This window comes from Quercus robur, chromosome 4 (genome assembly GCF_932294415.1).
Source record: "Quercus robur chromosome 4, dhQueRobu3.1, whole genome shotgun sequence".
NCBI lineage: Eukaryota > Viridiplantae > Streptophyta > Magnoliopsida > Fagales > Fagaceae > Quercus > Quercus robur.
In genome coordinates, this window is record NC_065537.1 from 86,161,175 (window position 1) to 86,185,078 (window position 23,904).

The 23,904-nt window shown below is 35.0% G+C and overlaps 2 protein-coding genes and 1 long non-coding RNA gene across 17 annotated transcripts in view; 2 read left to right on the forward strand and 1 right to left on the reverse strand.

Annotated features, from left to right (window-relative positions):
- The window catches only part of LOC126724163 (callose synthase 2-like), a 176,381-nt gene that overhangs the window by 64,540 nt on the left and 87,937 nt on the right, over nucleotides 1-23,904 (forward strand). Inside the window, exons 1-7 of one of the 13 annotated variants that reach the window (XM_050428516.1) lie at nucleotides 9,215-9,846; nucleotides 11,725-11,949; nucleotides 14,190-14,290; nucleotides 15,649-15,773; nucleotides 15,875-15,950; nucleotides 16,146-16,256; nucleotides 16,342-16,458. In XM_050428516.1, the coding sequence (XP_050284473.1) occupies nucleotides 15,700-15,773; nucleotides 15,875-15,950; nucleotides 16,146-16,256; nucleotides 16,342-16,458 (378 nt within the window). In that variant the 5' untranslated portion in view covers nucleotides 9,215-9,846; nucleotides 11,725-11,949; nucleotides 14,190-14,290; nucleotides 15,649-15,699. Of the gene's footprint in view, nucleotides 1-9,214; nucleotides 9,847-11,228; nucleotides 11,327-11,724; nucleotides 11,950-14,189; nucleotides 14,291-15,648; nucleotides 15,774-15,874; nucleotides 15,951-16,145; nucleotides 16,257-16,341; nucleotides 16,459-16,540; nucleotides 16,634-16,726; nucleotides 16,819-17,088; nucleotides 17,216-23,904 lie in introns of those variants that run through there. The other 12 variants (XM_050428517.1, XM_050428519.1, XM_050428515.1 and 9 more) reach the window with 12 other exon arrangements.
- LOC126724172 (uncharacterized) lies at nucleotides 2,154-6,172 on the reverse strand. Of its 3 annotated transcripts, none has more exons than XR_007654657.1 (5): nucleotides 5,803-6,172; nucleotides 3,712-4,510; nucleotides 3,343-3,398; nucleotides 2,751-2,852; nucleotides 2,154-2,455 (listed from the first exon to the last, which is right to left on the reverse strand). It is a non-coding gene; the product is annotated as an uncharacterized LOC126724172 (long non-coding RNA). The 3 variants fall into 3 exon arrangements; XR_007654658.1 differs by having other exon boundaries at nucleotides 3,712-3,900; nucleotides 5,803-6,164; XR_007654656.1 differs by lacking the exon at nucleotides 5,803-6,172 and having other exon boundaries at nucleotides 3,712-5,752.
- Nucleotides 17,222-19,174, forward strand: LOC126724169 (callose synthase 2-like). Its single transcript, XM_050428534.1, has 4 exons — nucleotides 17,222-17,675; nucleotides 18,461-18,598; nucleotides 18,695-18,768; nucleotides 18,864-19,174. Exons 1-4 carry the CDS (start codon nucleotides 17,601-17,603, stop codon nucleotides 19,003-19,005), a joined length of 429 nt encoding a protein of 142 aa, XP_050284491.1. The 5' UTR covers nucleotides 17,222-17,600; the 3' UTR covers nucleotides 19,006-19,174.

Below are 23,904 nucleotides of genomic sequence, written 5' to 3' on the forward strand. Positions count from 1 at the left end.
CATATCTGCACAAGTACAAAGAAAAATACATCAACACTGCATCTTTTACTCATGCAACTACTTGAACAACTAATCACAAGATTGCCCAAAGTGTAACTAGTCACAACTATGACTTGTAATTTTTACCTATTATGTAGCACCACGGCTTGTTGATTCCACATTTCGAGTCAGACATCTACGACGGTTATGGCCCTCTTGGTGACACAACCCACACTTCGACTTTGGTCTGTTCTTAATTCACAAAGAGGTTGGCAACTCCCTATCCTCATCATCCATCTCATTGTAGATTCTTGTGGACTTAGGCCGACCTTTCTCTTGGATCAACCGTGGGTTTAGCATCACTGTTCTCCTTTCTGCCAGCTCCGACCATTCTAACCTGTCTTTTAGTGGTTGGAATATCGGCTCATAGCTTTGATACCATTCGGACACACGGTAGAAACGATCCATAAACTTCGTCGCATTGTGTTTGTACTTGGCACAAACTGCTATCAAGTGTGAATAGGGAATCTTGTTTGCTTCCCATTTCCCGCACGTGCACGTCCTATCCATGAGCGAAACCCTATGGGTGTGAGCTCCCCTGCCAGTAGACAACAGTGAAGACTATGTCTCCACTGTATATAAGCGCTGTTGCGCGCTCATCCTTCTAACTATATTGAGCTTCGCCTTCTCTTGATTTGCCTCGAACTTGTCATAGGCATATTTGTACCACTCTTGCCCCTCTTCCAACTACTCTAGGGTTTTGTTTCGATGATCATCAAAGTACAAGTTCACCTTGTAAAATGTGAACTTCACCATTACGGTTATGGTTAAGCTAAGTGCGCCCTCAGGTACCCCATTGAAGCACTGTGACAGGTTGGTTGTCATTGCCCCATATCGATGCCCATGGTCATGTGCAAGTGTCCACTTTTCACGAGCTACATCCTTAAGATAGTCGTACGCATCTGGATTGACATTCATGATGCAATCCATGGTGTTTTCAAACTTCCTAACTTGATTCGCAATTGCTGCCTACCATACCAAGTTCTTCAATGCCACCCTATTGAAGTTAGTGTTAACATTGCTTACTAAATGGCGGAGGCAATACCGGTGATGGGTTAAGGGCGCTTGCAAATAGCCCCTAGTGGTGTTATCGAAGCATGATTGTATCCCACGATGCCTATCAGAGATTATACACAAATTGGTCCAATCCGTAACTTGACTCAACAGGCATGCCAAGAACCATCCCTATGTCCCCGTGCTCTCACTTTCAACAATGGCAAACACGAGTGGATAAACCTCATTGTTACCATCTATTGCCATTGCTATCAACAGCTTTCCTTTGTACTTGCCATAGAGGTGCGTTGCATCTATGCTTATCACCAGCCTGCAATGCCTGATCCCCCTAATACATGGACAGAAAGCCCAAAAAGCAGAGTTGAAAATACAAGTCCCCGGGACACGGGGGTCTCACTTTAGCAAAGTTACAATGTTCAGACCTGCATCATCCAATGCCACTAGAAACCATGGCAATGCCGCGTATGACTCATCAAAATCCCTGTAAATATGCGCAACAACCTTCTGTTTGGCTTCCCAAACCTTATACATAGTTACATCATGCCTGTGCTTCGCTTGCAGCATACTACTCAAGTCCTTTATGGAACGAGTTATGTCCTCCCATATATATTGCTCAAGTGCAATGGAAATGAACCTTGAGTCCATCATCCGTCCATCGGTCGCTACCTGGAGGGATGTGCAACTATGGGGACCCTTACATTTACTAACGTACCAGATAATAAATTGTCATTGTACAATCACTACAACAAATCTGACTTTTTTCAAGGGTCAAAACCCTTAAAAAAAGTATTAAAAAACCTTGAAAAAAATTATTTTAAGAGTTCAACTGACCCTTGATAACCTTCGAAACATATACCATCGAAAAGGAAATTTTAACGACCTTCGTGGCCCTTAAAACAAGTGCTCTAATCTTATCTTGAGGGTCAAGAGACCCTTAAATAACCTTTTACCAAGGTTTAAAAATTTTATATTTACAACTCTTGATAAATAAGGTTATTTAAGGGATCTCTTGACCCTTAAAATAAGATTTTATTTTATATTTAAAAAAAAAAAAACTACAATCATGCACTATATACACACACACACAAAAAAATTCACAATTGTTGAGATGATATGCTATGATATTGATGTATAGCAAAAGTGGTATGTTGTTACAATTACACTTTCTTTGATCTCTAATCTCAAACCTACAAATTAATAGATTAGGGGCCGCATACAAACTGCCGATATGTCAATTATTGTTTAAGAGAAAAGATATCAACAACCACACTTTGTACAAAGACCAAATTTGTCCAAAAGTTAAAAGTTTTGATACATTTTATTCTTCATCATCATCTCCAAAGCAAGAAGTTATCAGCTAGTACAATTGAACATTTCAGCCATTATGGGTGCCCTCAAGTTTCTGGAAAAGAGAGAATGATACCAAAAGTTTGTTAATTTCCCAACAAATATATCTACACCTTTCCACAATATCAAATTCAAGATACCCACAATTTCAAAAAGAATGAAAAAGGCACAACAGAGTTCATAATACAAGGTTTTTTGCACAATTTGACATGGTATCCATTTCAACAGGAGCAAGAGTTTTAAATTGTAAAAACAAGGTTCTTTGCACAATCTAACATGGTAGTAGGTGAACAAAACAAAACCACATAAAAATATACTATCTATATTAATATAATTATAAGATTTCATACCAATGCATCTTGTGTTGGTTCATTTACTGCTTGCCCATTAGCTTGCACATGGGTGATGTCAAATAATTCAATTCTACTAGGGCTATGACCTGTCTTCTCTTTCTACCATTTGACAAAACAAATAGAAAGCATATAGTAATTAAGTATTGAAGATAAATAATGCAATAACTCAGCAAAACGAAGTCAAATAACAATAAATAGAAAGCATTCACAGAACTAAGAAACAAATAAAAAGTCAAGAAACATGGTTCTAAAATATTTTGGTATTGTCCAAGGGCTATACAACTGTAATGCAGATCTAGTGACAGGGCTATATAACTGTAAATAGGTCCATGCAATAACTCAGATGGGTTGAAAAGAACTAGCACAATGAAAGGAACCAAGAGCAAGCCCAAGGTTGATGTATGTGTAACTAAACTATATAAATGGTTCTTTAAAAGACAAAGCACTTCAAGAATGAGTATTTAAAGTTGTGGAGGAGAAAAACCATGATAACACATCATATAACCCAGCAGAGTCAGCAGACTAATCTAAAAGAATGGCAAACTTGGAAAAGGCTAAGTTCAAATAAAAAGAAGATTGTGTTTCTCACATTGCCAACAAACACTGATCATGCATCTGCCTCCTCCTTGTTTTCTTGAGAAGCAACTGCAGTGGCAAGGTTTGCAGAAAATGACACATACATAAATACAATCCAAGCATTAAAAGAAAAAAAACTTATACAAAAAAAGGTGACATGTCAAAAAACATAGAGGCATAGCAGTGCTCCACAAGGTGATGGAATATGAGACAGCCCCAGGGGAATGTCCATGTATAATATTGCATTTCAATTTCAGGGTTCTGTATCAATAGGACTTCTATTCATATTCAACATAAGAACTTCTTTATGTGTGCATGTAATATGAGTAGAAAACACATTCAGAAATGGCACTAAAAGTGTCACAACAGAAATTGGACTAACCTGTAACACATTCTCAAAGAACTTATTCAGATCTTGCAAGACAGAAAGATTCTCAATCAAATTGCTGAAATGAAATATTGGAGATAAAGGCCTTGAAATAAGAGATAATAATTTCCTATAACTTAATAATCATAATGACTCATAACCAGCAATAGCAGGTCCATGTTTCTGAGGAATTGAAGTTTCTATCTGTGAACGAGTAATTGTCACACTGTTAAATATTATTCACACAACATAAGTTAGTTATAATTGTAAAGATACCTAAAAAAAATAGCACTAAATAATGGAATGAACAGAATTTCATGCAACATGATTTTATTTATAATTGATATGCAATTTTTTTTGTAAGAGGAACACCCCTTGTACACAGGACATATAACCTAAAAAGGTACAATGTTCAAGAATTACAATCTAAAGAAATGAAATCAATAAAATCTACTTTTTTTTATAAGCAAAATTTCATTAAAAAAAAAGGGAGGGGGGGGGGGGGGGGGGGAGCTTGAAAGGACAACAAATTAAATGCTAGAAGTACATCGATCAATCAAATCAGGCAAAGAAGTAAAAGAAAACAACCCAGAAGCAATTATCCACTCAAACAGAGTGTTGAGGAATAAAAGCTTCAGATCATGAACAGATTTCTAACAACCCTCAAAATTCCAAGCAACCTCTCCAAATTGGGCACATTAAGCACAAGAGGATCATTTTTCAAATAGACCTCCTTGGTATACCGCAGCAGTTCTTCCATCCACCAAATACTTCAACTACCCTCTTAGGCATTACCCAAGGACCCCAGTCATGACTATAACAGATATAAAACAATTTGCAAAAACTGAGTTAGGAAGGACTTGTATCCATAATGGGAAAGAAAAAGAGAAAATTGCATCACATAATCCAAAGCATGGGTGTGTGGCCACATAAAACTAAAGATGAAACTATTTTGTTTATAAGGCAGGACCATTAAACAACAGAAACATTATTTCATTTAGCAAAAACAGCTCTTTGCCCATCTCAAATTGAGAATCAAAATGGAGAACTATGCTAGCAACTTCTAATGATTATAAGAAGACTCAGCTCATTTTACAAATGACTATATTATCAATAGCAAACGGATATATTTAGCAGTCTCACAAGCAATTATTACAGATGACACTTTCTGAATCTAAGTACATTTTTGTACGGCATTAACCCATAGTAATTACTTTTAATTTTAAGGTAAAGGTATGCATCATGAGAACTTGGAAGTCATCATTTAAATGTCAAATTGCCCATATCTGCAATCAAAATTTTAACTCAGATGGAAGGTCTTATTCCTGTTAACCACATACTCAAATGGTGAATTTTTCAACACTATAGGGAGTTTTACAAGTTTATAATGCTTCAATATGATGCATTGACACCATGCCATAACTACACCGAGTTAATACTTTCAGGTCAGACATAAACATCTTATCAAAAAGAAAAAAGAATGCAGGATTTGTATTCATTGGAATAGAACAATATCAAATATAAGGGAAAAATAGATTACCAATTCCAAGCTACATAACTTGAAAATGAATTTATAAAATTCATAAGCTCTAGTAAGTTTTATAAACAAAATGAGTGTAAAAATCTCTGCAATGTAAAGAAGCTGAACAGAGCATTGAATTGCAATGACCCAAATCAAGCAAAAATTAAATTGATACAATTGATAAACCAATGCTCGTTTCCACAAGAAACCTAAAATTAACAAACACAACAACACAAAAAAACCTCATAGATTCAACCCATACTTAAATTGATATTATTGAAATACTACACCATTAACACTTACCAACTCCTTTTTAAGCATTTCTTCAATATAATATGTAATTCCATTTCCAAAGTATCCAAACCCTTGCCCCAAATTATATTATTGGCGAGGAAGAGAAATATCAATGGAGAGAATGAGAGAGAGAAAACAAGAAAGAATACCGAAATTCCTTTGCAAAGTTCTACTAGGTAATTTCCAAATTCATTCATAAAAAAATTAAAAAAAAAAAAAAAAAAAAAAAGGTAATTTCCAGATTCAATTTTTTTTTCTCGGGAAACAAACAGAGAGAGAGAGAGAGAGACTTGTAATCAAACAAAGGGGCGGAGGAGATGGCTTTGACTATCAACCGCTGGTCGTCGTTGGAGATAAGATCGCCGACCACCGCGCCTCAACCGATCGTCGGAGATGAGATGAGCTCAGATGAGAGAGAGAGAGAGAATTTTCTAAGAGTTCTCATTTAGTTTGGAGGATGGTTGAACAAAATGAAAATGGGTTTTCATTCTGAGTTTGTGAGAGTGAGCAAAGACTTTATTCGAAAATGGTTTTCTGAAATATGAGTTTGTGAGAGAGAGACACTTTATTCCGAGGGTTAAAATATTTGGATATCTTTTATTAAGGGTTGTGTTAGAATTCCGTTGAAGAATGTAAAAATTTGGAGGCAACAATTAAACGGGATTTTAGTGTTTTAGTTTATTTCAAGGGTTTTAATGGCCATTGTAATAAAATTAGTCACATTTTAATTAGCGCGTTAGTTTTTAGTGTTTGTTTCAACTATTTTCACTGAACCCTTGGAAAAAGTGGGTTGAAACAAGTCATGTTTTTTTGTAGTGAATGAGGCTATTGGAAATATTTATAGAGATACTAATCATAAGCTAACTTGACATTAAAATATTTATAGTTATAATGTACAATACAAGTAGTACTGATAAATTGAGTATGGATTAACTAAAATGGACATGAATCTTGGGTGTTTAACATTGATGCTTATAATACACCTTATGAAATGGCACAGTGACGTCTTCAAGGGTATTCTTTCTACATCAATGTTAAACAACCCCTTTCTAACAATAAGGTGGAGGGTTAGATTGCGTGTTTAAGACTTTTTTCGTTGATGCATACGTAACTTAGAAATAAAAATAATAATAATAACAATAATAATATTTTAATGAAGGTATCCAGAGTTTAAATCTCACCCCCAAAAAAAAAAAAAAAAAAATCAGCAATACATCTCGTCATCAATGGCTATGATTTAATAATCAACACTTTTGAACCGGTCACTACTAACATGAAAATGTAGACTATCTTTTGACCATTAATCTCTACCATTTTGGACACATATCTAGCTTTCATTTTCTGGGCAATGTTTGCGTGATTGTATGTAAACTATTATTGACAACTATCTTAAGAGCACATGTTAAAGTATTAGCAAAAAAAAGAGCACATGTTAAAGAATATTTAGCTTTGAATTGTAAATTATTTTAAATGTTTTTAAGGGAAAAATTAAAAGACTTGCTCATGATTCATTAGCTGTTTGCATTCCCTGTGTATACAGATTCAAAATTGCTGTATGTTTTTTACTTATTATTTGTGTAGTGATACTCTAAATGAGAAGTTAATATAACATATAAGAATATCATTTTACCTAAAGATAAACATATGAGGTAAGCCCCAATTATATTGTATTAACCACTCATTTTTGTCATTAGTATTTCATGTGTGACTTTAAAATATAACTAATTAATCACACAACTCACAATGAATATTTCAACAAAAAATGTTGATGATGTGGTAGAATTCTTAATGATTTAATCCATAAGTCTTGAATGAAAAATATTTGGATAGAAGTTTTTTTTATTTTTATTTTTTAATTTTAGAAAATTGATATTAGGTTTGATTTGTGACAAACCTAACATCCAAACGGTTAATTCTTCAAATTAAATGCTCAAGAGCCAATTTAACTCTTAGGTCAAATTCAATTAATATTTGTAAAAAAAAAAAACCTTATAATCAAAATAATCATGTAATTTTAAAATTAGTATTAAGTAAAATAAAGTTTTGCATAATATAACTTTTTCTTAACAAAAATGAGGCTGTGACAAAGCTAAAGAAGTTTTGAAAATTTTTTGATAAATGAAAATATAAGATAATTGTTCGTTTGCTAGAAGCCTCAATTCTTATTCATAATAGAAACGAAAAAGAACCTCAATTTACTCTTCTTCCATCCGCTTAGCTCTTACTGATGAAAACTTGGCTTAACCAGTAGTACCATAAAATATGAGATCATCTCAAAGTCACACCCATTCATATGATACAAGAATCATATTAAATTTTCAAGGGAGCAGTGATCATCTGTGCTCAATTCCATCCAAGCAAATGAAGTCATGACTTAGTTATTGAAACTAAAATATTAACCCAGCTTTGCTTGTACTCTAAAGTCCTACCAACTCCTAATTTTTCAGATTCTTTTTTTATTATTATTATAAAAAATGGGAGAAGGGAATGTTACAAAATTGTGTGGTATATAGATTTGTAAAGCTAGAAGTGTTTTTAATTTAAAAGGCGTTTTAAGATTTTTTTTTTTTTTTTAAAAAAAAGCTTTTGAAAAAGCAGTTTTATCCAAAATTTTGCAAAAATCACCTTTTAAAAAAGGTATACCAAACCAAGATTAAAGTGTGAAAACTTAAAACTATTGACAAAGATTCTATGATATCTTTGTGTGTGTGTAGCACATGTATTAGTAATAGAAAAATACAAATGATAGTGGATTGTTCTTTATCTCTTAGTAGCTTCAATTTTATACAAAGGTATATCACGAACTATTTTAAAAATTTATGGTAACTTCTAAGAAAAGGTAGAGTAGTAACTCGCAATCTTCTTAAACATTAACTTCATAGTTTTCGTAGATTCCAAATAGTTTAACTCATGAAGTACCATGTCATCAAATAAGGAACTTTAGTTCAAATCCCATCTACACCAATTACCAAAAGTTAATTGATGTATTGAGTCATCAATCATCATGAATTAAATTTCATAAGTTCAAATTTATTGTATTTATCAAAACTTCATAGTGTTTTAGTTTTCTTTTTTTTCTAACTTCATTTTTTCTCATTAGATTATGATAGGTCAAATAAGATAGTGTCTATGTCAAATCTAATGGTAAGTTTCGCCATATCTTATGATAACCCATGCTTCTTTTTTCTTTTTTATTCATCTTGTACTGACAGTAAAATAGTCACACACTCACACATGATACTAATTTTGTTACAGTCATTAATCCATAACCATAACTTTTTTATTATTGGCATAAATGCACTTTTAGTCCCTACATTTTGGGCCATTTCTTGATTTGGTCCCTAAACTAATTTTGCTCCTAGGTCAGTCCTCAAAATCAGAAAATCGATTCTATTTTGGTTCCTACCGTCAACCCACTAACAAAAAATACATACGTGGTAGACGAAATATACTGTTTGCTAACGTGGCTAATAAAATTATAATAAAAATATGTATATTTAACATTTTTTAAATGCCACGTTAGCATTTAAATTAATAAAAAAAACTAGCTCAAAAATTTAAACTAAAATCATTTCTTAAAAAAAAAAAAAAAAAAATCCTTATCTTTTTATTTTTTTTTTCTTTAACCTCATCAACTTTAAAAACTATAGCAGCTTTATCTTTTGAGATTATCTTTTTTTTCCTTTGAGATAATCTCAAAAAGACTAATCTCGATGGTCCTCCACCAAATATCCAAACAGGTCAAATTCTCTCTTTGAGATAATCTCATCAAAGATTAATCTCAAATTCTCTCTCTCTTCACTATCCATGGATAGAATCTCTCACTCTCCACTGTAGGTCCATCGCCGGAACTCACTCAGCCTTCTTCTCCACCAAGCACCGGAGCTCAAAAGCAGACCAACAGCGAGCTGATCATGCTTCTCTCTTGATGCGGAGAAAACGATGAGGACAATGGATTTCGTCGGAAAAACGAACTTAACTTGCGTAAGAGAGAATGATGCGACAAGGCCAAACTCTCTCTTTGATTGATGAGGACGACGAGGAGGAGGAGGAGGTAGTCGTTTGTCAAGACAACGTCGTTTGACGAAGTGGCCGAGGAGGCAGAAACAGTGGGGTTTGACGGCATCATTTTGGTGGAGTTAGGGTTGGTGGTGTGAAGCGATTTCGTTGGATTTGAAGAGGCAGAAATGATGCCATTGGATCTACTCCAAACCCAAAAACCATAGAATTTTTCTTTGAGTTTTTTGTTACTTACTGCTGTGTTTGGTTGCTAAGAGATGAACGTGAAGTTTGCTGGGTATTCCTGTTCTTGTTCTGGGTTTGATTATGAGAAGGTGAAGTTTGATTCTGGGTTTGCTCTTGTTCTCTTCGAAATGCACTGTTGGTTTCTTTGATTTATTTCTTGTTTTTCTATATTTGATAGAGATTAGATTTGGTTGCTGGATTTTTTTTTTGAAAACGATTTGGTTGCTAGATTTAGATTCAGGATTTGTCATATATTGGTTTGGGTGTTGGGTTTATTTCTTGGATTTGGGAATAACATGAAGAATAAGTTCTTATTTTCTTATTAAAAAAAATAATGAAATTAGATTTAAGGTTTTTTTTTTTAATTTAGTGAGCGTTTGGGCTCCGCGTTCGCTGCGTCTGCGTTTTTCCAGTTCGCGTTTTCTCTTTTTTTTTTTTTTTTTTTTTTTTTTTTTTTGGCCCGCTTTTGTTGACTTTGGGAGACAAATTTCACTATTATGAACAGTAAATGTACTGTTCACGTACTGTGCTGTTACTGTTCACATATAAAAAATATTAAAAATGGGTCTCACGGTACTATTTACACATTTAAAAATTATTTTGCTACAGTGTTTTCAGCAACAATTTTCAGTTTCAGCAACAATAAGCTGTATCCAAACGGACCCTTAGTGCCCGTTTGCTTTGGACGTTTTGTTGCTGAAGTGCGTCTGCGTTTTGGGCATGGGACCCATGCTACAGTAACACAGTAAACGCGTCCCTTTTTTTTTTTTTTTTTTTTTGTTTTCTCGCGTTTCACTACTGTTCAGCCGTATATGTTGACTTTTCAACTGTGAACAGTGCATTTGTGTACTGTTCACGGACCCACAAATTCCACTTTTTACAATTTTTTTACTAAAAATGGGTCCCACGGTACTATTCACACATTTAAAAAATATTTTGCTACAGTGTTTTCAGTTTCAGTTTTCAGTTTCAGCAAAAATAAGCTCAATCCAAACGGACCCTTAGTTTAAATTTTCTGAGCTGGCTTTTTTTATTAATTTAAAGCTGATGTGGCATTTAAAAAATGCTAAATATATATATATATATATTAATTTTATTAGTCACGTCAGTAAACAGTGTATTCCGTCTGCCACGTATGTATTTTCTGTTAGTGGGTTGACAGCAAGGACCAAAATAGAATTGATTTTCTGATTTTGAGGACTAACCTAGGAGCAAAATTAGTTTAGGGACCAAATCAAGAAATGGCCCAAAATGTAGGGACTAAAAGTGCTATACTATTTATTATTATTATTATTAATATCAATAAGTACTATTTGCATGTTTAAAGCTATATATTTTCTTGTCGACTTAAAACTTAAAAGTCCTCTGCAGCTGGGACACTCTTCCTTCTTCCACTTCATTTTACTTCTGTTCCTATCTTTCTTCGAAACCCACTTCTTCAAATTTGAAGATTTTCTCTTTTGCTTCTTTGGTTTTCTGTCTAAGACAGTTCTCTGTGTATATCTGTGCCTGAGTAATTGAACAAATGCTTCAACCATTTTCAGAGGTACATATAATGGCTTAGTTGAGGTATGCTTTACATTTGGATTTGGAAACACTCCATTATTTCTTTTGTCTCTGTACTTCGTTATTACAGAAATAACAAAAAAAGAAAAGAAAAGAAAAGAAACAATACTATTAGTATTACACTTTGCTTGATACTAAGGAAGTGAACCAAAAGAATAGTAGGTAACTAGATATACAGTTTTTGCCTCTTCTGCCTTTTGATGTTTTTTAATATCTTGAATTTGGGGGGAAAAAAGGGAGTCAAATATTGAGTTATGTATCAGTTGGGTGAAGGTTTTTTTTTTTTGGAATTTCAGGGGCTTATACTTTATATATAGTGAAATTGTGGCAGACCTATAATTTGGATTCAAACTGATGAGTTTGATGGGAGTTTGTCTATTTTGCTTGATTGGTTTTGACAGGTAAACAAGGTGGCTTGAGTTGATATTTGTTGGGGTCTAGAGATGTCAAGTAGAAGGGTGTCTGATCAGCCACCGCGTAGGTGGATTTTGCGGACTCAGACTGCCGGAAATTTAGGAGAGCCAATCTTTGATAGTGAGGTGGTGCCTTCTTCCTGGTCGAGATTGCTCCAATTCTTCGTGTGGCTAATGAAGTCGAGTCTAGCAACCCAGGAGTTGCTTATCTCTGTAAGTAGCAGTTTTATTTTATATGATTTGAATTGTATATATGCTTGTATGCTTTGTGTATGTATCTATACCTGATTAAGTATCCTTTTTGATCCACTAGAATTAAGAAGTCAGTGGATTTAACATACTTAAAACTATGTTGATTTATACTTTGCTTTGATCTGTATCCAAAAAAGTGAAAGAAAAAAACTTGCTTTGATCAGTTAGCTGTATATATGATGTAGTTATCAGGTCTTCCGTTGTTTTCTGGAGGTAGAACTTATGTTGGAACCAAAATTCACCATCAACAGTATCACATGATTAATTCTCTTAAATCAAACTGACAACTCTCATGATCAGTACAAACATAATGACACTCAAAACTCTTATGAACGTAAACTAACCCAGATCCCATTAAATCCAAAGTAAACTTTCAATATCAATTAAAAAACTCACAAAGGAGGCACTCACTATCCCAAAAGCACAATACATCCAATGATGCTCTCTCATTCACACAATTATTCAAAGAAACCCACTCTATGTTCTTCTAAGAGTCTTTTCCTCTCCCCAGGGGCAGCTTGATGTATTTGGGGGCCTAAGGCGAAAATTAATTATTTTATTTTAGATGCAAAATTACTACTAATTAACATAAACTACGTAAAAAAATTTTAAAAAAAAAATTTATGAATAAAAAAAATTTGACAAAATTTTTCATATTTATTGATATGGTAGATTGATAATATTAAGTAAAAGAATGGTGTTAGTGGTAGACTTAGGCGAGAACTAGTAAAAGTTTGCTAACTAAACTCTTATTATTATTCTTATTTTTTTTAGAAGTACAACATTCACAATATTTTTTTACAACAGATCCTAGGTTTTAAGTTTTTTTTTTTTTTCCTCTCTCTCTTTGAAAATATCACTATAATTATTTTTTTGCCATTAATAACAGGTTGTAACAACCTGCTACTTATCATAATTGTAAAAGTGTTGTAAAAAATATTGTAGACATTGCATTTTTCTCTATTTTTTATTTTTTTTCATATGGTAAAAAATATTATTTTATTTATTGATTATAAATAACCCTATTGGTTAAAATTTGGGGGCCTTTTTTTTATTTGGGGCCTTAGGCGACCGCCTCTCTTGCTCCACTATTCAGCCGGCACTGCCTCTCCCAATGTGGGAGGAGCCTTTATCACCACTGTATATATAAAACTTCACTACATATTCCTTGGCAGAGTATGAATACCTTCCATAGTTAACAATGGATACCAAATTACTTTCTTAACAAGGCATAAACTTTAATCCCACACTAAGAAAATTCAAACCAAGTCAAGTTAGGAATTTGAGGCAAATTCTAACGAAAATTCCACCAAGCAATTCACCTTAATCTAAGAAAGTCTTCGCGAAAAAATTGATCATTTTTTCTACATCTGAAGTTAAAATTGAGTGCGCATATATTAAACCAAAATTGTACAAAAACTCTTTTCTTGAACCACACTAGGGTGAACCTTGAGCTTTGATATCAGTTTGTAGGAATTTTTGGGGCTAGAGAAAGTGCATTAAAAAAAAATCATATAGGACACAAAAATTTAATGTAGTTCGGCCAACTTCATGTATCAATGGGCAATGCCAACCAAAATTTTGTATCAATGATATCACATTACTAATTCTCACAAACCAGACTCACAGACACTCCCACATAATATTCATGGTATTTTCAATCACAAACACGCTCAAAACTCTCACAAACACAAACTAACCCAAATCCCATTACACCCAAAGCAATCTCTCAATACCAACTAACAAAATCACAAACGAGACACTCAGCATCCCAAAACCCCAATGCATCCAAAGGTGCTCTCTCAAATAATAGAAAAATACTCTTTAAAGAAACACACTCCATGTTCTTCTAAGTGTCTTTCCTCTTCCTATGCGTGAGATCCCTTCAGCAAGAAAATATCCATTCTGTCTGTTTGACAGTTTTTCACTTTTGGTAACTCACACTTATACTATTTATATGGTTTTTTCTATAATCAATAACATTTGAGTTTGCTGTTCAATTGCTACGACATTCTTCCTTCGTTGATTCTATTGTATATCCTAAATAATAAATCACTGCATTTGGTTTTGTCTATTTTTATATGTTATAATATGTCAGAATTTAACATGGTGTATATCTCTTAATGAATACAATGGGATGCTTTCTGAACTCTGATATGTATCTGAACTCAAATGCATATTTTTGTCAATGCTGGAATTAGGTCGGTTTTATGCCTTCGAAAAAGCTCACAGACTGGATCCTACATCTAGTGGACGTGATGTTCGCCAATTTAAAACTGCACTTCTTCAACGTCTAGAGAGGGTGAGCTTTAAAATCACTTGCTCATTAAATCTACTTTTTCTTCTCTAGTAAGCAATATTATTCTAGAAGGATCATGATCAAAGGTGTAACAATTTATATAGAGATTCATATAACTATCATGATTTGCGTTTTTTTTAGTGAATTAGTAATTTCATTCCTACAATCAGTGCAGAGAATGTCTCCTGTATAACTCCAATTAACCTGTTTGATCCCTGGTTGATAACTTATTCCTGATTGCAATTTAGTTTATAAAGGAATGATTTGGAATAGATTTTGTAAACCATACCAACTTCAACCAAGAAACAAAGGGGAATTTTGTTCTAAGTGCTTCCAAGTTGAAGTACATTAATATTTAGCATCCTTTGAAGGAAGCTAAGTAATTGAGTCTGCAGTACTCAAAACAACTTTATGTAGTCTGGGCTGAATAGACAGTGAGTCCTCAGATCTAACCAGGGGCCAACATGGCAACACCATTTATCATCTTGAAGTTAAAATTTTTTTTAATGTCATTTTGTTTGCCATGTCACAGAGAGCTATATGGTTATTCATAATATATATATATATATATATATATATATTGATAAGTAATAAACTTCATTGAAAAAAGAGAAAAAACAGAGGAAAAAATTAGAATATGGTGGTCCATCAGGATGCCAAAAATCATGACAAAGGAAGATAGTATCTCCTTGTCCCACTGAGAATTTCAAAAAATATCTTGCTCTGTTCCTCAAGCTGAGGATCCTTTTCCATTCCCATGTGCTCTCTTGTGGGACTCTAACTACCCAAATGCTTATTGCTCTAAAGCTTTACCCAAGCAACCATGATAGAGCATGCCTGAGCAAAGAGATTCCATATATGTCTCATAACTGCAGCTGTATTATTCTACTCTTCCACCTTCCTCAAACTGCTAGGACCAAGTTAGAACTCAATTGAATCAAGAAACAAAGGAGGACACTCGAGTATTGGAGTTTCTGACCCTAAGTGCTGATCAGCACTTAGCTTAGAAAACACCTCACTCTAACCAGAATTGGCCGTCAAACCAGACAACATTTCAAACTCGTCTTGTACCTGCTTGATAGTCTCAATGGTGATCTGGTATTTTTATCTCAGATATTGCTTTTGTGTGATGACTGACTTTAAATGATATACATGTTCAGTGCCTTCTATCTGCTTTCTCCTTTTTTTTTTTTCCTTTCATTTTTCATTTTTCTTCCTTTTGGAGTAAAACTAATTTGCCCTACCTTAGAAAGTGTTCCATAATGTTTCAAGATGTCATTACCTTTTGGCTTTAATTCCCTACAATTTCTAATCAAGGGTCTCTCTGAAGAAATATTTATCCACTCTTATTTTATTTTCAGGAAAATGAAACGACATTGGCAGGAAGGGGGGCGAAGAGTGATGCTTGAGAAATGCAGAGATTTTATCAGGATTACTACAAAAATTATATTCAAGCTTTGCAGAATGCTGCTGATAAACATGACTGGTTGGTTCTCTGAGAGAATTGATGTCTTGTTGATTACTTTCTTGGGGGTTGGCTCTAGTGCATTATATTTATTTGATATTAAGTTCATGCTCCTGACTCAGTGCCCAACTTACAAAAGCATATCAAACTGCTTCTGTCCTATTTGAGGTTTTGAAGGCTATTGCAATGTCTATTGAGGTGAAACTGAATGCATTTTACATCTTACTTCTGAATGATATCAATATATTGGGACTTTTTGAAAAGAATACTTTTTTTGTCCGAGAACCCTCATGTGCTGTGGTTGCATTTATATATATGGATGTAGTAATTATTTTCTTTTTTCTCTTTTGTTGTGGTAATTGGATAGTGTTTCCCTTTTGATTTTTTTTGTAGATTTTGCAAGCTCATGCTAAGGTCGAGGAGAAGAAACAGTTATATAAGCCTTATAATATTCTTCCTCTTGATCCAGATAGTGAAAATCAGGCTATTATGAGATATCCTGAGGTTTGTTCCAGTTTTCTGGTGTGGAATAGTTGATTTTCCTTAGTTCTTGCACACTTGAGTTTGATTTTGAATTATTTATTTGCAGATTCAAGCTAGTGTTTCTGCACTTTGTAACATCAGGGGTTTGCCATGGCCAAAGGACCACCAGAAGAAAGTAAATGAAGACATTCTAGACTGGCTTCAGGCCATGTTTGGTTTTCAGGTGACTTGCCAAATTGTTTGTTGACAATTACTTGGTTTTTCATGTTTAATCAGCAGGCTACTTTCCATTTATTAATATACAGAAAGATAATGTTGAGAATCAAAGGGAGCACTTGATTCTGTTGCTTGCAAATGTACGCATAAGACAATTTCCAAAGCCTGATCAGCAACCCAAGGTCTTATTTTTCTTAGATTGCTTGGGATTTTATTTTTACTTTCTGAGCCAATCTTTAATTTTCCATAACATATGCTACTTTTTGCCTCTTTAGTTGAATGATCGTGCTCTGACAGAACTGATGAAGAAACTTTTTAAAAACTACAAAAGGTGGTGCAAGTATTTCGATCGCAAAAGTAGCCTTTGGTGAGGCTTCCTTTTTTTTTTTGTCTTTTTTTTTTTTTATATATATATTTCAAAAATATGTTTTGTTTTGAAGTGCCAAGTGAATTAGTTATAGTGTTGGGTGCAACAGTGCTATACTGCTGCTTCCTTCTGCTGTAGTTGGTACTTAAAAAGCACCTTATTTTCTCTGTTTGGGCATTTCCTATTCTCTTTCATGCGAGTTGATGCTAAACGGTCAGGCACTCATGATTTGATATATTGCTCTTACTTTATGGCTTTTTTAATTGGCAGGTTACCAGCAATTCAACAAGAAGTGCGGCAGCGAAAATTACTATACATGGGTTTATATCTTCTTATATGGGGAGAAGCTTCAAACTTGAGATTCATGCCAGAATGCCTCTGCTATATTTATCATCATGTATGTACAGTTCAAATTGTTCCTGAGATTGCAATGAGAGAAAAAAGAATTAGCTTTCTTTTTCATTTCTTTAGGGCTCTAAATCGTAAGGAGATGTATGAGAGATTTAGATACTTATGAGAATTAATTCAAGTGTGGGGATGTTGCATGGAAGTTGAAGGAACCAAAATATCACAAAATTACTTTTAATAATTTTTTACTAGATATTATAAAGAGATTATAACTGAAAAAATATACATAATTTGTTTTTTCATTTGATTTTTGATGTGCTATAGCAAGTAGTTGGGAATGCCAAGGTCATGATGTGAAGGGCTACATGTTTGTTCCTATTTGCAATTTTATCATCTATTGGTAGGAGAGGTTTGGAAGATGTATGCGGGGTTGAATGGGCTGCAAGAATATGCAAGTCAACTCACTGACTTCGTGGTTTTTTGAAATTACTTTATACAATATGATAGAGGTGCCACCCCAGGCTTTCATGTACTTGGTTTTTGTTGTTCTCATAGACTTCATAGGTAGTGTAATATTGCAAGCTAAGGACTTACTAATAAATATATTAATCAGTAAGCAATATCTAGCTTGTTCAGTCTAAACATTTTGATGAGTATGTACTAATTATGTCCAAATATTTCTCTCCCCTTTTTTAAGGAAACAGAGATAGAGGTTTTTCTCTTAAAATAATAATTCCATAAATAAACCTTTACAGTTTATTCAAGTAATGAGATATTGTCAAGTGTCTAGTCATTAGAGGTTGGTAGGTTTAAAGTGTGCAGTGATATCATTGTAACAAGTATACCATTACAAATTTCTAAAACGTTGAACCATGGTGTATATCAGAATTTTCCATAAACTTATTTGTAGTAAATCCTGGCCATTACCATGTTTCATACATTCTGCCTTATACTAAAAAAAATTTCTTTAGTTGAGTTGTGGAATTTTGGGTCTCAAACCCAAAAAAAAAAAAAAAAAAAAAAAAAAAAAAAGGAAGAAGAAGAATAAGAATAGGTATGGAGTGGTTGAACTTTGGCCAATTTAAAAGATAAATTATGGATGTTCAGAATAAATTTTAATAGACTTGCTCTGAATTTTCAGGTTCTTATACATGTTTCATATTTATAGTTTTTATGATATTTATTAACTTTTATGATATTTATAGTCTCATTGAATTGGTTACTATCATTGAAAATTGAGTATCTTGATTGATTTAAGTATAATTATTCAGTTGTTGTACTCCAATCTTTATAGATGGCTTTTGAGTTGTATGGGATGCTGGATGGAAGAATTAGTCCAATGACTGGTGAGCCTGTAAAGCCAGTCTATGGTGGTGATGATGAGGCTTTTCTAAAGAAAGTGGTAACTCCAATATATGAGAAAATAGCAAAGGTGTTGCTTTTGCACGTTCTGTTGGGTCTATAAAAATGCATTTTGTTCTATTGATATTTGACTGCTTTGTCTTACCATTTATTTTGTGCTTTACAGGAAGCTAAAAGGAGAAGAGGAAAAGCAAAGCATTCTCGGTGGAGAAATTATGATGATTTAAATGAAAACTTCTGGTACAATGGGTTTTTTTTTTTATATTTTTTGTATTTTTTATTATATGAATTTCATATGTACAGATTATTAAAAATTATGTTGGTGTGAATTGTAGGTCAGTTGATTGTTTTCGGCTAGGTTGGCCTATGCGTGCTGACGCTGATTTCTTTTGCCAACCTCTGGAAAAGCTTCGAGTTGACAAAAAGTTTGTATGTTGTAATTTTCGGTTATATGTTGCTTGTTTGTTAGTTTTCTAGTCTTGTTTATGTTTCTTTGAAACATATAAATCTAAATTTATTTCTTTTATTGAAGAAGATTTTTTTTTTTTTAATTAATCTTATCTTATTTCATTGTAAATTCATGAAATATTGTCCCTTGATGGAACAGGGAATTTTCCTACTCTATCTTAAGCTTTTTTGTACTAAATATGCTTCAAATGTATATCCATACATTCAGGGTATGTTTGGAATGGAAAGAAATGGAAGGAGAGAAGATGAGAGTAGAAATGTAAAAGCTGTGTCTTGAGGAGACGGCTTCATGCTCCTAGTTATATTTGTAATATTTGCCTCTTACAAGTGGCTTATATTGCTGTCCATTACCTACATGTACAAAGACACTACAAGTCTGTTTGGATATCGCCTATTGTTGAAAACTGAAAACACTATAGCAAAATAATTTTTAAATATGTAAATAGTGCCATGAGACCTAGTTTTAAAGTTGATTTTGCTAGATTCCGTACTTGCGGGTCCCGTGAACAATGCACGGGACCCACAGAAATGAAACGCAAACACGCAACTCCAGGCCTAAAACACTATCCAAACTCACACTACCTAGGTGAGGAAAAGTTAGAGAAGAGAAATATAAGGTTGGGGTAAATACTAAACAGGGAGGAATCAGATGTAACAAAAAGTAAAGGCTAGGTTATTGTAATTATTGAAATGAAAAGAGAGGGGATAAGGGAATTGAATCCGAGAAGAAAGAGCCAAAATCCAGGGTTTGGAAGAAAGATATAATGTAAGAGGATAGACGAGCAAAAAAGCCACTTGCTGTAGCCCTAGGTTTTGGAGTAGAGCTTTAGTGGGATTGGAGAACCTTACAAGAACAAGTCCTGAACAAGTTTGAACTGGAGTTCAACAAATCAACAACAAAAAGCAAGGAAACAGTAGTAAGTCAATTGTAACCAGATTAATTTGAGGAACTATTTAGATCAGGAGAGAGCTAGCACATACTTAGCCAGATACTTAGTTCTTTTGTTCTTGTTGATCAAAATTTTATGGGTGGTTCTCGCAGCTTTTTTATTCAATTCAACTTTGTTCAATTGGTGGTAGAGGAAGGGGGACAGTATTTTTCTTTAAGGATTTTCAAATGGGGAAAATACTTCATGAAATCGATTTTTATGGGTAAGAATGCGACACAATGGCTAATGAAGAATATAGAACACATTGTCATTAGGATTAGTCCCAAAAAATTTTTTACTTTCAGAAAGGGTGATATAGCTTATACTTTCCAAAAGAGTTCCAACTCTTTTGGCCAATTCATACTATTGACTGAATTCAAAGTTAGCGGGTCTAAAAGGTCTGTTATTATTTCGAAAGGTAGAACAAAGAATGGGTGAAGGGCTTTTGGGTTAGAACTAAGGAAGATGCTGGAACCTGAATACTATGTGAATGGTGGCTTTGATCATTCGAAATTTGTTGCTCAGCCTCATAAGGATAACTCAGGGATTTAAACGTCTAAAACTTTTGCTGAGATAATGCATGGCCATCAAGCACAAGTCAGGGGCAGAAATCAGCCACTATTGTTAAGCATCCATGATAAGGGGAAGTTGCACTTAGGGGAAGATAGGGTGGTGAAGTAGAATCCAAAAGGTGAACAGATGGTGTTGAGCGAAAATCCGGCGGGCAAACCATGTCTGATGGCTCTTGGAGGAGGAGGAGATATGGGTTCTCGGTGCATTAATGTGAATTTTAATTTGGGTGAGATATATCTTGTAGGAAATAAAAAGTGATTTCCGTTAAGATTCAGTTCAAATTTGAATGAATCTGCATATGGAAAAGAACGTGATCTGAGGAAGTCTTACTGGACAGGGAAGGGCTTGACTGTGGAGGTCATTGGAGAAGGAAAGAGACGTGTTGCATGGGATTGCAATAAAGGTGGATTTAATAGCTTTAAATGGGTCATAAGAGGTCAAAAGGAGCACATGGTGGGCTTAGGCATGAATTGTGACCCATGGGGTCAAGTAAAGCCAGTTGTGGGCTCAGACCCATGTTGTGACACAACCTTCGGCCTTCCACATTTACTGAACCCGAAGTTTACAGGCCCAATCAGGTTTGAAGTTGGTGAGAGTTCTTCCCTGGCTGACCCGAGACCATTAACACACGAAGCCCACAAGTTGGTGATTGTGGCAAACTCCAAAACAGGTCACGACATTTCTGTTGCTTAGACCAAGGTGATGGGTCGACCTGCAAAGCCTGCGAGGGAGATCGATAGCTCTGTTTCCAGTGGGTTTCACACCGAAGAGTCACCAATGACATCGGGTAAGGCCGATACAGTGCTAACTTACTCATTGGTGACAGTGATGAGCTCTGATTGTGCTCATGAGGTTTCTGTTCCTCAGATCAAGGCGATGGGTCGACTCGCGAACTCATCAATGGAGGTCGCATGTCCTTTTTCTGATGGGTTTCGCGCAAGTGAGCCTTCGATGACATTGGGTAAAGCAAAAACAGAGAGTTATAGGGCATCAATGGGTCTTTTTCTGTCCAACTTTTTTTTGAGTTTATTAAGAGCTGGGATAGCAGATTTGGGTGTCCAAGATGGAGATGAAGGTGGTTGGGTTGATTTTACAAGTGTTTCTCAAGGGATAGATACTCTTCATCAGGGTAACCAGTTAGTGGTTTCAGCAGACTGTGGTTATACTAAGGTGAGAGTATCGACAAAGGGAGAAGCGGTTAGTGCAGACTTGGGGTTAGGTAATGTGGATAGTCCTTCCCCTTTGATGACTATCACTCCTCTGGGGTTGGCTGTGTCACCTAAGTCGAACAGTGGTGTGAGGTTTTGGGGCTTGAAAATACTTTGGATATTTCTAATTGGGTGAAACATAGAATCCCTGGTTTTAGTAAATTGATAGGGAGATGAGGAGATGAGGAGATGTGTATTATGCTTTTACAAAGGCTTGAGAGGGAGATTGAGGCTGCCAATTTGCTACATAGAAAAGATGCAACCCACTGGAAAGCTATGTCCAAGGACAAAGGGAAGAGGGAGTTGAGGAATTTGATTTCCTCGGTTAATTATGATGGTAGATAGCCTTCTTTGACTGCAATACTGAGATTGGAGTAGGGAGTTAACAGTTTTTTTGAAGTTGAAAATTCTATCATGGAATGTTTGAGGATTGAATGATTCACGGAAACGTTTGGTGGTTAGAAATTTACTACGAGAGTGGAATTGTGATGTAGTTTGCCTTCAAGAAACTAAGCCTGCTGGTATGGATAGACAGTTGATTTGCAGCTTTTGGATTTGTCCCTATGTTGACTGGGTGGCTTTGGATGCGGATCAGACAGCTGGTGGGGTTTTGATGATGTGGGATAGAAGGGTTTTAGAAAAGTTGGAAGTAATGGTGGGTTACTTTTCCATATCAGTTCGGTGGCAGGGTGTGGGGGATGGATTTATTTGGGCTTGTTTTGGGGTTTACGACCCAAATGATAATAACTTAAGGGGGCAGATGTGAGGTGAGCTGATTGGAATTCAGCATCTTTGGGACGTTCCATGGTGTCACATAGGGGATGTTGTTCGTTTCGCAAGTGAACGGTTGGGGGGATCGCGCCTTACTCCGGCTATGGAAAATTTTTCTGAGTTCATTGAGGAGCTTAATTTGATAGATTTGCCATTGGAAGGAAGGAGTTATACTTGATCTAGTGGCTCGGGATTAACCTTCGATGTCCAGGATAGATAGGGTTTGGTTTCTCATTATTGGGAGGATCACTATCCGAATGTGATCCAGCGGGTCTTACCTCGTCCTCTCTCAGACCACTTCCCCATATTAGTGGAGGCAGAGAGGATATTGAGGGGGAAGAGTCCTTTTAGGTTTGCGAATATGTGGTTAAAGACAAAGGGGTTCACAGATAGGGTTCATTCGTGATGGAATCAATACTCTTTCTTAGGTACTCCCAGTTTTGTGCTTGCTAAGAAGTTGAAGGCTCTAAAAGGAGACATTATTCAGTGGAGCCATAATGAGTTTGGAAATGTAGGTTATTAGAAGAAAGAGTCGTTGGAGGCCTTGAAATTATTGGATGCTAAAGAAGGGGAGTTTGATCTTTCAGAAGTGGAGATAGATGAGAAGGTTGTGATGAGATCTTAAATACAGAGCCTTCTTTCTTTGGAAGAAGTTTCGTGGAGATAGAAATCGAGGATGCTTTGCATCAAGGAAGGAGACAACAATACCAAATTCTTCCATAATGTGGCTAACTACCGGAGAAAGTATAATCATATTAGTATGCTGAGGTGGATGGGGTTACTTACGAGGGTGAATCAGAGATGGTGGACCAAGTCGTACAGTTTTATAAAACTTGTACAAGGAGACAGAGGAGTGGAGGCCTTTTATGGAAGGTTTGGAGTTTGATCAGATTAAAGGGTTGGAGAGGGACTGGCTTGAACGAAGGTTTGAAAAAGAGGAGATTCTTTGTGTTGTTAAAGAGTTGGAAAGAGATAAAGCTCCAGGTCCTGATGGATTTTCTATGGCCTTCTATCACTATTGTTGGGGAGTTGTGGAAAGAGATATTTTTGCTGTGTTTGAAGAGTTTTATCAACACATTAAGTTTGAAAAATCTCTTAATGCAACTTTCATAGCTGTAATCCCTAAGAAGTTTTGAAGAGTTTTAGCAAAGCGCTTGAAAGAGGTTTTGGATCAGTTGATATCTGAGTCTCATAACAGTTTTGTAGGTGGCAAACAGATACTTGATTCAGTTCTTATTGCTAGAGAGTGTGTGGATAGTAAGGTAAAGAGTAAGATTCTAGGGGTTATTTGTAAGCTGGACATTGAGAAAGCCTATGATCATGTGAATTGGGAGGCTCTTCTAGATTTGTTGAAGAGAATAGGATTTGGGGTGAGGTGGTGTAGGTGGATCCGTACATACATATCTATAGCCCAGTTCTCTGTTTTG

Bases quoted from the DNA above. Each gene is read 5' to 3' on its own strand.
- LOC126724169 (XM_050428534.1), top strand. From the start codon at position 17,601: ATGGGCTGCAAGAATATGCAAGTCAACTCACTGACTTCGTGGTTTTTT. The intron at 18,599-18,694 runs GTGTTGCTTTTG...TGTGCTTTACAG, and splicing joins TATATGAGAAAATAGCAAAG to GAAGCTAAAAGGAGAAGAGG. The intron at 18,769-18,863 runs GTACAATGGGTT...TGTGAATTGTAG, and splicing joins GATTTAAATGAAAACTTCTG to GTCAGTTGATTGTTTTCGGC.